At 46.3% G+C, this 12,890-nt stretch overlaps 1 protein-coding gene and 1 long non-coding RNA gene across 9 annotated transcripts in view; one reads left to right on the top strand and one right to left on the bottom strand.

Annotated features, from left to right (window-relative positions):
* Nucleotides 1–1,278: 1,278 nt before the first annotated feature.
* Sox17 (SRY-box transcription factor 17) lies at nucleotides 1,279–6,793 on the bottom strand. Of its 8 annotated transcripts, none has more exons than XM_063287523.1 (5): nucleotides 6,654–6,793; nucleotides 6,117–6,488; nucleotides 5,498–5,785; nucleotides 3,436–3,826; nucleotides 1,281–2,998 (listed from the first exon to the last, which is right to left on the bottom strand). In XM_063287523.1, the coding sequence occupies exons 4-5, from the start codon at nucleotides 3,740–3,742 to the stop codon at nucleotides 2,034–2,036; spliced, it is 1,272 nt and encodes a 423-aa protein (XP_063143593.1). In that variant the 5' UTR covers nucleotides 3,743–3,826; nucleotides 5,498–5,785; nucleotides 6,117–6,488; nucleotides 6,654–6,793; the 3' UTR covers nucleotides 1,281–2,033. The 8 variants fall into 8 exon arrangements, with proteins under 8 accessions (NP_001101372.1, XP_063143593.1, XP_038965681.1 ...); XM_039109753.2 differs by having other exon boundaries at nucleotides 5,498–5,788; nucleotides 6,370–6,488; XM_039109752.2 differs by having other exon boundaries at nucleotides 6,370–6,488.
* Nucleotides 6,794–7,353: 560 nt separating this feature from the next.
* The window catches only part of LOC102552817 (uncharacterized), a 53,446-nt gene continuing 47,909 nt past the window's right edge, over nucleotides 7,354–12,890 (top strand). Inside the window, exon 1 of the long non-coding RNA XR_353842.5 lies at nucleotides 7,354–7,492. This is a non-coding gene — a long non-coding RNA (uncharacterized LOC102552817). The remainder of the gene's footprint in view (nucleotides 7,493–12,890) is intronic.

Genomic DNA, 12,890 nt, shown 5'->3' with positions numbered 1-12,890 from the left:
AAGAGAGGGCAGTCACATTTCCAGCAGTTGTTTCTTTGGAGTCACACACTAAAATGTCTACAGAAATTTGAACTACCCACGTGACTTCGAAAGTGGGACTGGGCAACCCTTCTGCTTATTACATAGTCTACTGAGAAATTCTTGGGAATCCCTGTAAATGAATTTATGCTCATGCAGAACAGCCTCTCTGGGATCAAAGAAAGAAACAATGTAGAACAAGGAAGAGCACTAAATAAAAATCAGCCTGGAAGCCAGATGGTCTGGGACATGCCTTTAGTCACAGCACTTAGGAGGCAGAGGAATGCAGATCTCTGTGGTCAGTCTGGTCTATATAGTGAGTTCCAAGATAGCCAGAAAACAACAAAATAAAATGAGGCAGGTTTTAGAGACTCTGGTTTCCATGCCTAGTGTCAGGGGTGGGAGGGAGAAAGGAAAAGGAAATAGGTTAGATAACCTCCCAGGGGTGAACTTTAAATTTCTAAGTAGAAAATTAAACATGATTATAGTCACTAGAAATGTCCTAAGTAGGGTTGGGGATTTAGCTCAGTGGTAGAGTGCTTGCCTAGCAAGCGCAAGGCCCTGGGTTGGTCCCCAGCTCCGGAAAAAAAGAAAAAAAAAAATGTCCCAAGTAGGCTCAACCTGTTTTCTACCCTTCTGTGCCTAGTAATCAGGAATCCTCCTTTTAAAATGTTATACTGACATTTCCAAAAGAACCCATTTAAACCCATCATCTTAGAGTTCTTCACCATATAAATACCTTCTTTGTTGACCAGAATGCGAATTCTAGTGCCCACCTCTGCAGCCCTACACAGAGACTCAGTAAATGCTTTAGGAGTTAGCAACTGGGCTGGGTTTGCAGCTCAAAAGTGGCTCTCTTTATCCCCCTTGATGAAGCTGTGGCCTCAGTGCCCAGCATGGATGGGGACTAGAGAATGAGAGAATACTGCCCAACTGGAAGGCTTTCTCAGATACAATGCGCAGAATGACACTAAGGAAACACCTGGCACAGGAAAAGCGCACAAACCAGCAGTTCCCGCGGTGTCCGTGTGTAGGGCAGCAATCAGCACAGCAGATTTGCAGGGGCTACGGATTGAAGCCTTGTACCTCTTTTTTCTCAACAGGAGATGAGGGAGATAGCTGTTTTGTGCTGTGTAAAGCACACCGCATAAAACTCACTCAAGGGGAATCTTGAGCTTGAAAATGGCAAAACAAGGGAATGCAACCGTCCACATGTGCTAACTCGAGCAAAATGCACGGTGGAAATTATATACTAAAGTTGATTAACAGTCACAACAAATTTTATTTTGATTAGTTTCTCTGACTCTAAAAATGTGGGGATTAAAGGCAAATTTTGTGGGGAAAGGGATAAAGACATTTGGAAGAAAACACAAACGAAAACAGATATATCTGAAAAGCTCTTTTGGCAGATATCAAGATGACAAAAAAAAAAACCAGAATTTTTGAACAGCCTTATTAAAGTATACAGAATTAAAAACATTTACAGTATTATTTTTAGAAACCAATATTTTGGAATGTACATAGCAAGTTCATTCTGTGAGAATTTTTTTCGTAGGAGAACAACGATATCACATCTGAACACCCCACTGTTTGTATTTAGGGTTTCTTAAATTTTGTAAGAAAATAGAAAGTTTACAATTAACTATACACTTCTAATTGTGTAATATTTACTGTTGATCTTTAAATTACTTTGATAAAACCAATGTGATAGAGATTTTTTTAAAAAAGATTCCAGGATTTTTTTAAGATCGTGACAAAATTTCTTTGGATCAAGTTGGTGAGATATTAAAAACTGGCTAAAACTGGACAGTGATGGTGGGGAGCAAACCCCTCGAGGCATTTGAAATGAGAATCTCATGTAGCCCTTCAACTGTTCAAGTGGCAGACAAAATAAATTACCATAAATTATATGCCAAGGCAACTTAAAAACAAAACAGCGTGACGCTAAGGATTTCCTTAGCGCTTCCAGGAAGTGTGTAACACTGCTTCTGGCCCGCAGGTCAAATCGGCAACCGTCAGATGTCAGGGTAGTTGCAGTAGTAGACCGCTGAGCTAGCGTCGGACACCACGGAGGAAATGGCTCCGTGGCTGTCCGAGAGGTTCACACCGCAGTCGTGTCCCTGGTAGGGAAGACCCATCTCCGGCTTATACACAAAGTGCAAATACTGTTCGAATTCCGTGCGGTCCACCTCCCCTAGTAGCTCAGTGGGCTGGTTGGGTTCCGTGCCATCCCGGCAGGGCAGAGCCTCGGGAGGTGGAGAAGGCTGCCCCGGACCGTGCGTCGGGTGCTGCTGCGGCGGTGGAGGCGGTGGTGGTGGCGGCGGTGGCTGCGGTTGCAGTGGCTGCTGGGGCTGAGCGTGGAAACCGCGCCCGGCGCTTGCCGCGGGCGAGCCCATCGCGCCGTAGTACAGGTGCAGAGCACTGGGGGGCGCCAGGATCCCCGGCATCGCAGAGCCGGAGGGGTCGGGTCCCACTCGCATGGGGCCAGCGGACGGCTCTGCGGGCACCGCATAGTCCGAGACCTGAGCATACGTGTAGGCTCCGGCCGCCGGGCAGTCCCCTGGCAGCGGGGCAGCAAAGAAAGCCGGGTCCTGCTCCACGCCATCCAACGGGGATGTGTCCGGAGTGGGCAGAGGGTAGCCGTCGAGCGCGGGTGCGCCCAGTCCCTGGCAGTCACGGTAGTGGGCGCCCATGTGCGGGGACATCAGCGGCGGGCCGGCCGGATAGCCTGGCTCCGGGAAAGGCAGACCCAGGCCATCCATGGCCACGCGGCCGCCCTCGGGACCAAGCGCGCCGGCCTGAGGCTCGGCGAGAGCGTGCAGGAAGCCTCCCTCCACCCGTTTCATGCGCTTCACCTGCTTGCGCCGCCGCGGCCGGTACTTGTAGTTGGGATGGTCCTGCATGTGCTGCACACGCAGCCGCTCGGCCTCTTCCACGAAGGGCCGCTTCTCCGCCAAGGTCAACGCCTTCCAGGATTTGCCTGCAGGGAAGGTGGAGAGGCGCGCAGGGTTACCCGGGTGAGCTCCCGCACCCAGGCCCCTCTCCCGGGTAATCGCTCACTGAGCGAGCAAGCGGGAAGCCTGGTCTCAGTACGCTGAAAGTCTTGTATCGCGTCCTCACAGGACGCCTAAAAAGGGCTTCCTCTCTTACCTTTCTTCCCTAAATTCGAAAAACTGGTAAAATCCCCTGGTCTGGGAAGGGGTCGAGCCAGGGGTGCTCGAGTTACCGCTCTGAAGTGCTAAGAAACCCTTATATTTTGCCCAAAGACCAAGGCCAAGGGTTATTTTGGCGAGAGGGAGCTGGAGAAAGGGACAGCCCACTTGTGGTGTGAGGCGCAAGACACCTCTTGGCTCAAGGAGGTGGCTCGGCGATTCTCTGGAGTGCGCGAGGCCCCTGGATCCCCCTGGTCCGACTCACCTAGCATCTTGCTCAGCTCTGCGTTGTGCAGATCCGGGTTCTGCTGTGCCAGCCGCTTGCGTTCGTCTTTGGCCCACACCATAAAGGCATTCATCGGCCGCCGGATGCGAGACTCGGCTTTGGCTCGACTCGAGGTCCCGGCTGGCGCCCCGCTACTCGCCACCACCTCTCCTTTCACCTTTACGTCCCCGAGAGAGCTCAGGGACTCGGCCCAGGGACAGGGGCCCAACCCGGCCATCACCGCGGGCTGCGCGCTCCGAGGCTGGCTCTGGTCGTCACTGGCGTATCCCGCATCCGGGCTGCTCATGGCGCTCCAGACCGACCCCGCGCTCTGCTACGGCCACGGGACACGCCGCTTCCCCGGACCCTGAGGCGGGGATGGGAAGCTTGCCTGGAGATGCCCAGAGGAACTCGTTAACCTGAGCCGGTGCGACCCTCCGGCCGCTCCTCCCGTTAGTCCTAACCTGCTGCGTTAATAGCTCTGGAGATCTACCCAGTGACACTGCGGGTGTCCCCCGGTGCCGCGGGCCCTTTTCTTTATGGACCTGGCCAATGGCGCGGCGGGGGCGGGCCGGACCCTAGTCCTTAGGCCCCCGCCCAGCCGGTGGTCCGAGTCTCAAGTCCCATACCCGCCCCTTTCCCCTCCCCCGGCAGAGCGTTCGGGCTACACCTGCCAGGGGAAAACTGGCTGGAGCCGGGCTCTGGCGCCAAGTCCTCTCGGGGAAATAGGACGGCTGAAATTCAAATGTCTGGAGATATTGCTCACTGTGAAGTACTAGTCCAAGGTTGTTCACGTCAACATACTAGGTATAGGTATTTATTCTATTTTTTGAAAAAAAGTATTACCGAAGACAATTAACTTCGCATGTTTTTTCAGGGAAAAAAAAATCCTGTTCTTCCAAAAACTCATCATGTTTACATTCTATTAAAAATGTCCAAGGTAAATAACAAGTTGTAAAAAAAAACAAAGTTTAATATAAAATGCTTTATCACTATTATTTCACCACTCAATAGTTAAGGGTTCAAGTCTACCCCAAGGAATTTCGCTATGAAACATAAAACACACACACATACACACACACACACACACACACACACACACACACACACACACACAAACGCTGCCCATATGTGTTCGGCAAAAGAGGCAAGACCTGGTTTTATTTCTAAAGACTTGAAAGAAGCCGTGGTTCCATCCCAAACGCCAAGAAATTAAAATATAAAATAACGTGCAAAAAGCGGCAGCAGGAGGGAAAGGATCAGTCCATTTGCGAAGCACATTTTATAGCGTTTAAGCCGGTTAGCCTGACAGATGGTTACAACACCCCCTATATATTTCCTGAGACTGGTATGAAAAGATGAGCACCCTTAAATTTATTTCAAACCTGAAAGTACTTTTTCACGGGCTTCAAACCATGCCTTCCTACAGACCTGATCCGAGCAACCACTCAGCACCCTCCAAATGTTAGCAAACGCATTTAGCCCCTAACATAATCTTTTTCAAGGGCAGCATTATAGCTTCCAGAAGAGGAAACTGAGACTCACGTGCTAAGGCAGAGACACTGGAGGGTGTTAGGAGCACACCTAGCAGCAGCCCTCCTTCAGACCAGAAGCTCCGAAAGCTCCCTGTTGTTGCATTTGCATGTTTGTGTTGTTTTCTAAGAGCTCCAACAGTCAGTCTCACATAGTTTTAAGGGAGGAAAAATTGTGGTTTTAAGGGAGGAAAATTCAAGGACTGGTGAAATAGCACAATTAGAACGCTCACCTAGCACAATTCCTCAGAAAAGACAGTCTATGAGATGCCTAATGCCTGTAATTCTGTAATTCCAGCACTTGAGAAATGGGGGCAGAAAAATATGTTCAAGATCATCCTCGGCTACATATAGAATTAGAGGCCAGCCTGGGCTACATGCAACCCTGCCTTGAAGGAGAGAAAGACAGAGACAGAGAGAGAGAGAGAGAGAGAGAGAGAGAGAGAGAGAGAGAGAGAGAGACTCAACATATCAGTTTCCAAAACAAGACTTCTTTAAGGTGAAGGGCTGATTGAAAAAGTATCACTTACTTGTGGCCCATGAGGTAACATGCTGAGGTTTCCTTGTGTTATTTCAGATACCAAGTCTGGCTTACTGGAGGTTCCAAAACGCACAGAGGTTTTGCTAGCTCCTGGCCTGCAGTTTCTGGAACTATCTTGTCTCCAAAGAACTCATACAGAAGCCATTCTTTCTCGAATTTGTTATGTTATAAAGCAATGGCGACCCTCCCATTTAAAGCTGGATGTTGTGCAGAGAGATCCGTGAGAGTGTTTAAAGTTCCAGGTCTTAAGATTCATACAAAGGGGGTAAATTTAAATCTGCTTTAAGAAATCGAAGAAAATAATATTTTAAATTGGTGATTTAAAAGCAATTGGTCTTAAATCTAACTGATAATGTGCTCTTTCTCAAAGCTTTTTTTCCCCTGAAAAACATTGGCTTGAAAGTAAAACAAACAAACAAAAAAATGCATTTCAGATGTTTAACCAAAGGGGTTATAAGGGGTTATAGGGGCAGAGATAGCCATATTACCAATCAATTCCTTAGCCAGGTAATCTTTAAGGGAAAAAAATCGTATCTCTTCCGTTTGTTTTGAGGCAATTTCCCCATGTAGCTCTCCTGCCTCTCAGAAGCAAGGGCGCAGGCCCTCACCTCCACAGTGACTTTTCTCTTTTGCATCTAGTAACCGACATCTTTTTAAAGATCCCAGGGCCGAATTTTCTCTTTCCGTGAATTTTTTTTTTAATAAACTATGGGCTTTATTTGAAATGAAGGTTGGAAACAGTAGCGGGTCCAGAATGCATTTTCTCTGTCTTCACTGTCTTGGTTGATTTCTCCGAAAGCTAAGAGACAACGGAAATATAATTCAGGTGTAGGTCTAAAAAATGTATTTGCATCATTTTACCTGGTTACTTGTTCTGTTCTTGCTCCGTGAAGGGAACCCAGCATACTGAGAAAGCGGTTAAAAGCCCAGGGGTGCCAGAGTCATTTACACTCATTCCGGAAGATTAACTACTGATCTGTCTGAGGGAAAGCACAAACGCACTAGGAGTCCAAGCGTCCACCTTTGGGCTCTTCTCTACTCCCGTAAAACAGCCTCCCCTGGACTCATTAGGTAGCACTTTACTTAACAAATCTCTCAGGAAATGTGGCGCTTTCCCAAGACTAGTCCCCTTCCCGTCCTCTTACCTAGATCTAATTTCTGCTGACCATTCTCTTGATAGATACTTTGGGAGAAGTGTTGGGGGCAACCGCACTTCAGACCCGCCAGCAGTTGTGAGTGGACCATGTTTCAGTTTCTTCACTAAATGGGTGTTGGAAGCCGAGTTCGCGACGTTATCAAAGCCAGCCACAAATGCCACATGTAAAGAAGCAAACATCCGGAGCGGCTTCCTGCAAGCCTTGCTTCCCTCAACACTAGAGATTTACTGGGGTGGGGGTGGGTATCTGGAGTAGAAGCCTGGCACGCCTGTCTGCTACAGCCCGCAGCGGTATCACACAACAGTGCAGGATTTCTAGGTGGCTACTGACTACGCCACATCCCCAAACGCGACACGAGGCTCGAAAGGCTGGGGCAAGGAAGCGACTAACGTAACAAGAAGCTGTGTCCGTCACTACTTGGGGCCTGTAGGAAGCGGATAGGTGATCGACTGTGACCCGAAGTGGGAGAGTCAAAGTCACGCTCTATAGCGAGGCTCTGAGTGAGCGGCTGATTTCTCGAAAGTTTTGTGGTTTGGGTGTTCTGATGGCCAGAGCCTGTTACAGGACACTCGGGTCCAATTGCGCAGGATCCGTGGGCACTCAGGCACATCCGTGGTCTGTGGAGAGCAAGTTCATGGGGGTGGAAAGGGGAGTGCAGGCTGTCATCACCGAGACAGCGCCCCCCCCCCCATCCTGGCGGATTCTAAGATAAAGAGACAATAGTACCACTGGACGACCTAAAATACGTGCCTCAGAGTCTACCTCTGGGAACCACGAGGGAAGTGACACGGAGCAGAGCGTCGTGCCCCAGGCTCCGCACCTCCCAGGTAGGGCTATGCAGAGCGACGCCGCCAGTGGCACCTTGCACCTGGGCACCAAAAGGCGCAGTTCTCCTCCCCCTTTATACCTTTCGCGTCTCTTCTCAGTCCCCGGTCAGTCCCCAGTGGGTCCCGAGATGGAGATCGAAAATTCGGGAGCGAGAGAGGAGAGGAAAGAGTGGCAAGAAAGACAGAGGTCACCGGCCCCCAAAGTGGCCCAGGACATTCAAGCCAGACCCTGCAGTCTTTGCTTCACTAGCCTCTCCGGTAGGAGCTGAGAATGTTTGGCCCCAAGATTAACTTCGGGGACTCATTCCCCACACGGACAGGAGCGTGCATCTTTAGTGGGCGGGGTCTCACGTAACTGTCCGAATTCCTGTCTAATCGTGGCTCCTCTCGGGCTGTCCCGAAACCCCACCCTAGCAGCTGGCGACTCGAAGACCATGTCCTCCTTCCCGCTTGGCCCAGGCTGAGTTTTTCCGCGGCGAAGCAGGAAGTGCGCTGCTCCCGCTTCAATTCCCAGCTCAGAAAACTGGTCGGGAAATGTTTCTTAGAACCCACACCCCCAACTGTGGTCCCCAGATGAAGTATGGACTCCTTCTCTTTAGTGCCTGCTCAATGGAACCTCAGGTTCTCTTGGGAAGGTGGTCTGAGAGCCAGGACTAAAGCTCGCTCACATTTCTTTATAGAGTCTTCCTTGAACTTTAAAGGCAATTCAAATGTGGCTTGGCTTCTGTGGCTGCTGCAGCCTTTTACCACTGTTGGCACACACACACACACACACACACACACACACACACACACACACACACACACACACACACACACACTAGGGACGACTGGCTTCCTAGGAGAAAGGCAATCCTTACTTGGCCGTCTTAGCAGCAGGTCCACTGTGAGCTGAGCACTGCCACTCTGCAACCCGGGTAGGGCTGCTTCCCAGGAATACCCAGTGTGGTTTCTCCCCTGTAGTCTTCTCCCCTGGTTTACTAAGATCCAGCTTCACGTTGTTTGTCTATGAACCTCTAATAACTGTTCCCGGCGTGTGAAAGTGATGCTGACCACACCGTGGGGTCAAGCGCACTGGGTTGTTTTGTTGAGTTTGTTTTGGGCTTTGTTTTGCTTTGTGTTTGCTGCAGAGGTAATAGGCGCCTTTCCGCCAGGAAAACTCTTGCTCCCAAGATCCCCTCTCAGGGTTAACTGCATGGGGCCGGATGGTTGGTTAGGGCAAGGCGTGCATTCTCTGATCATGGAAATGATCCAAGTTAAAAAGCTTGTTGGACTTGCCGCTCCTCAACTCATAAGTGCAACAGGTTTCCAATCGGAACCTAATTTAGCTTCAAAAGCTTCAAAACAAGAGAGAGAAGTTAGGGAGCCTTCCAGGTTTCAGCTGGGTTACTTGAATGTTCTTCTCCATCCATTTGGTGGACTTGCCAACAATGTCTTTGGTTTATTCATAGCAGCAACACAGGGCCTTCTGTTCACTACACCCCTTTCCATCCAAACCACAAGGCTCTCCAGTCTTTACTGCATATTTACGAATAACAGAATGTCCAGATCAAATCCTAGTGTCTTCTTCCTCCTAAACAGGAGCACTAAGGACCATTTCTACAAACCTTAAAGGCTCAACCATACAGGTCACAGGGCTTCTGGAGAGTAATATTCTCCCCCCTTCTCCTTCAACAATTCAATCTGCATCTGAAATCACACATTAGCATTTAAATCCCAGGGCTATCTTAACGCTTTTAGTGCAGAAATCCAGGCTGAAGATGCACATAGATAATTTTACAAGCAGCCATGACGTAAAAGTAAATGTTTGCCTTTAGGGCATTTGGGAATTATCTTTGAAATTAATTTCTTCATAAGCACGGTATTGTTTACAAAGCAGTTTCCCTACCTTATCTGACCCTCCCAACTGCCCCGGACGTTAGTGAAATAGCTATACCTTAGTCCCCTTTTGCTGAAAAAAGAGTGAGGATCAGTGACTTAAGGTCACATAACAAGGGCCCTTGGACCATCTCATTTCTCTAGCAGGAAACAGTAACAGGTCTTATTATGAATTTATATCATGCTAATAAATAATGAGAGACAAATCGGAATTTACAAGGACTAAATAAAGAAAGATGTTGATGATGATGGATTAAGGATCCTTGGGAAAGAATGCAGTGTTCTATATGAGAAGAGTTCACAGATAGAAGTAACATTAAAATATGAATGTTAAATAAAGTTTTCTCACTGTGTGCCATGTTCTCTCAGGCTGTGAAGGACATGGTTAGCTTTGATAAACTGTTGCAATTCCATCCTATGTAAATCACTGGTTCTATGTAAATCACTGGTAACTTCAGTATACATTATCAAGCCGATTGTAAAGACATAGAAATGGATAGCAATTAGGTAAATTCTCTCCTCTCTAATTGTTCCAAAGGAAAGAAAATTTCCAATTATCTCCTTATAAAACAGAGAATTAATATATGAAGCAATTAAGTGATTTGTCTGATGCTTCTAATCATCCCAAGAGACAAGGCTGTTCATTTAACCAACAAACAATTACCCAGTCCTGTTAAGGATAAGGCTTACTACGTCATGACTTGTCTGGGAGTGAGCACAAACACGGGGAATGGGCTGCTAAGGACAGGATTCTACCAACAATACATTGGTTGTATGTCCTTGGAATGTTATGGAATCTCTTAAAAACCGTCTGTAAACTGAACCATGAATAATAATATCAATGACCTCTGAGTCTTTATGAAGATTCATTGTTCATAAAGTACTTAAAATGGGGTTAGACACATAGTAAGTACATACATATTTACATTGAGAATGTGCTGAGAGAAACAAAAGCTTCCATTGTACGGGGGTAAATGAATGTAGCAGTAGCAGAAGTCTATTTCATAGCCTTTAATGTCTCTGATAGAAATATCTACAATTGCTACCCTTTTATCAACGTGTATTACAAAGCTTTTCGGGAGGCATCTGCAAACTATTGCATGTTTTCCTGTTATAGTTGAACATGAACATTTTGTACTCTGGTAGTAAGAAAAACTGGGAGGAGGCATATTAACCTTCTAAAGCTCTAAGCCTAGGAGCTAGAGAGATAGTTTAGTGGTTAAGAACACTACCTGCTTTTCCAGATGACCTAGGTTCTATTTCCAGCACCCACATAGCAGCTCACAGTCATCTATAACTCCTGATCCTGGGACTCAGACATCCTTTTCTGACCTCTATGGACACTAGGCACATGCAAGGTGCACATACACACAGGCAAAATACCCATGCACATAAAATAAATAAATCTATTATGAATAAATAAATAAGACTCCAAGCCTCACAAGGAAAAGATAAAGAGAATCATGAAACATTTGTCATTCCATTTAAAAATTGAAACACAAAGAGACACCTTGCAAGGCAACCCTTAACTGCTTGAGTCTAGTGAGGGCCTAGATTCTTTTCCTCGAGCTTTAAAAGCAAAGTTTAATTTTGGTGACTGTGCCTGACACACAAACACAGCCATTCATATCAAAGAATGACCGATCCACGAATGTGCAAATCTTCCAGCCCAGCGTAGGCCTTTCTGTGCTGGAAAAAAGAATTCTAGATTCTAGCTTGGTTGGTTGGTTTACTAGCTTGGTTGGTTGTTCAAATAACTTGATATCAAGGGAACTAGCAAGTGACTCAAATTGCCTTATACTACGTTGTCTAAAAAGAAAAACAGGTCGGAGGATGATGGTGGATGAGAGCACTTGATCTCTCCACAGTGTTCCTAGGAAAAATAAGTGACAAAATGAACAAAAATCTTTGAAAAGTGGAAGCGCTAAAAGAAACAGGCAGTTCACAGAGGTGCTGTTTACTGTGCACACTCGAGACAGAGGAAGTTAAAGAAGATGGTCCACAAATATATGATGCTGAAATGAAGTAGAGGACACAGCGCTATAATAAAAAAATTTTAATGTCTTTTTAAAATGTTTTAAATTGATGGTGTCACAGAAGGTCTCACCTTGGACCCAAGGGAGAGTAGACTGAGTTTGAGGGAGCCAAGACTTGAGTATACTTGAGTCTAAAGTCATTTAGTAAAAAAATGATTACTTCAGTGGTTAGTTAAGAACTGGACTTTAGAAGAAGAAGTAACAACTCTTTCTTTTTGACATTTTTCCATACCACTTCACTTTCCCCAATGCCCTGGTGTTTGTGGGATACTAAGGCTAAGAAAGACTCCAGACCCCACGTCCTGCCTTCAAGTTCTCTTTAAGACACAGAGATCTCTTCAGTCATGAAAGGGATTTTAATTAATACAGCTATATAAACACAAATAAGTTTTATCTTGTTTTGGATGTATTATTTTTAATGTACTTATTATTATGTGAATTATTCTACAACAATGTATTTTAGGTACGCAGAACAATTCCCAAAGGGGTTAACACACTGTAGGTCCTTCACAGAGAAGCTCCAGATGGTTAATATTGTCTTGTCCTTGTGTAAACAAACAAAGCATCCCTAGGTAATTCTCTAGATCTTGTTCTTTCTTTTATTTCTAAATATATAAAAAATGTACAGGGTAGTAAACTCATAGTAATTATTACATGAAACCTGCCATATAAGATATTAACATAAAACTATGGACTACAGGTGTTACGTGAATACATACTATACCTTGCTCTAGCTTGCATGTTAAATTATTTGTATACATGTCATCATTCTCCTGAGCATAGTGCACTCTCCTCACTCACTCACTAGTGTGCATTCCCCTGAAGTTAGTGTGTGTGGCCATGTAGCCAGTCACTAAATGAACATCATATTTCTACCTGTCTTTCTTTGTTTTCTACTGCTGTGATAAACGGCATGACCAAAAGCAACCTTGGAAGGAGAGGGTTTATTTCATCTGACCACTCACAGGTCATAATCCATTGCTGAAGGAAATCAGGGCAGGAAGTCAAACAGGAAAGTGGAGACAGGAACAGAAGAAGAGACCATGGAGAAATGCTGTTTCCTGGCTTCTGTCCCATGAGTTTGCTTTTCTATACAGCTCAGGACCACCTGTCCACAGTGCCCTAGGCCCTCCCACACCAGTCAGCAATCAGGAAATGCCCTACAGACTTTGCTACAGGCAATCTGATGGGGGCATTTTCTCAACTGAGGTTTGTCTAGATCTTGTCTGACAAAAACCCATGTAGGGACGCCCTTATGTCACTGTTATCTAAGTCTCATATCTAGTGTATTTTGCGAACTGACCTAATATTTTTTTCTTTTTCTGGATTTAAATTCCAGAATTGCAGGGAGCACCATGGTATTAAGACTCATCAGTCTCTTTCTGAGTCTAACGTTCAGAGTCATTCTTGGCAAAGGATGTCTGTACCCTAATCAGGCCAATGTTGGCCTATACGTTTTTGAATGAAGGAATAGTAGTGAAAAG

This window comes from Rattus norvegicus, chromosome 5 (assembly GCF_036323735.1).
Source record: "Rattus norvegicus strain BN/NHsdMcwi chromosome 5, GRCr8, whole genome shotgun sequence".
NCBI lineage: Eukaryota > Metazoa > Chordata > Mammalia > Rodentia > Muridae > Rattus > Rattus norvegicus.
This window is presented reverse-complemented; position numbering and strand designations above follow the sequence as displayed.

Excerpts from the sequence above, each read along its gene's own strand:
- Sox17 (XM_063287521.1), bottom strand. The coding sequence starts at position 3,742 with ATGAGCAGCCCGGATGCGGGATACGCCAGTGACGACCAGAGCCAGCCT. Across the intron at positions 2,999-3,435 it reads AGAGCTGAGCAAGATGCTAG|GCAAATCCTGGAAGGCGTTG; the intron begins GTGAGTCGGACC and ends CCTTCCCTGCAG.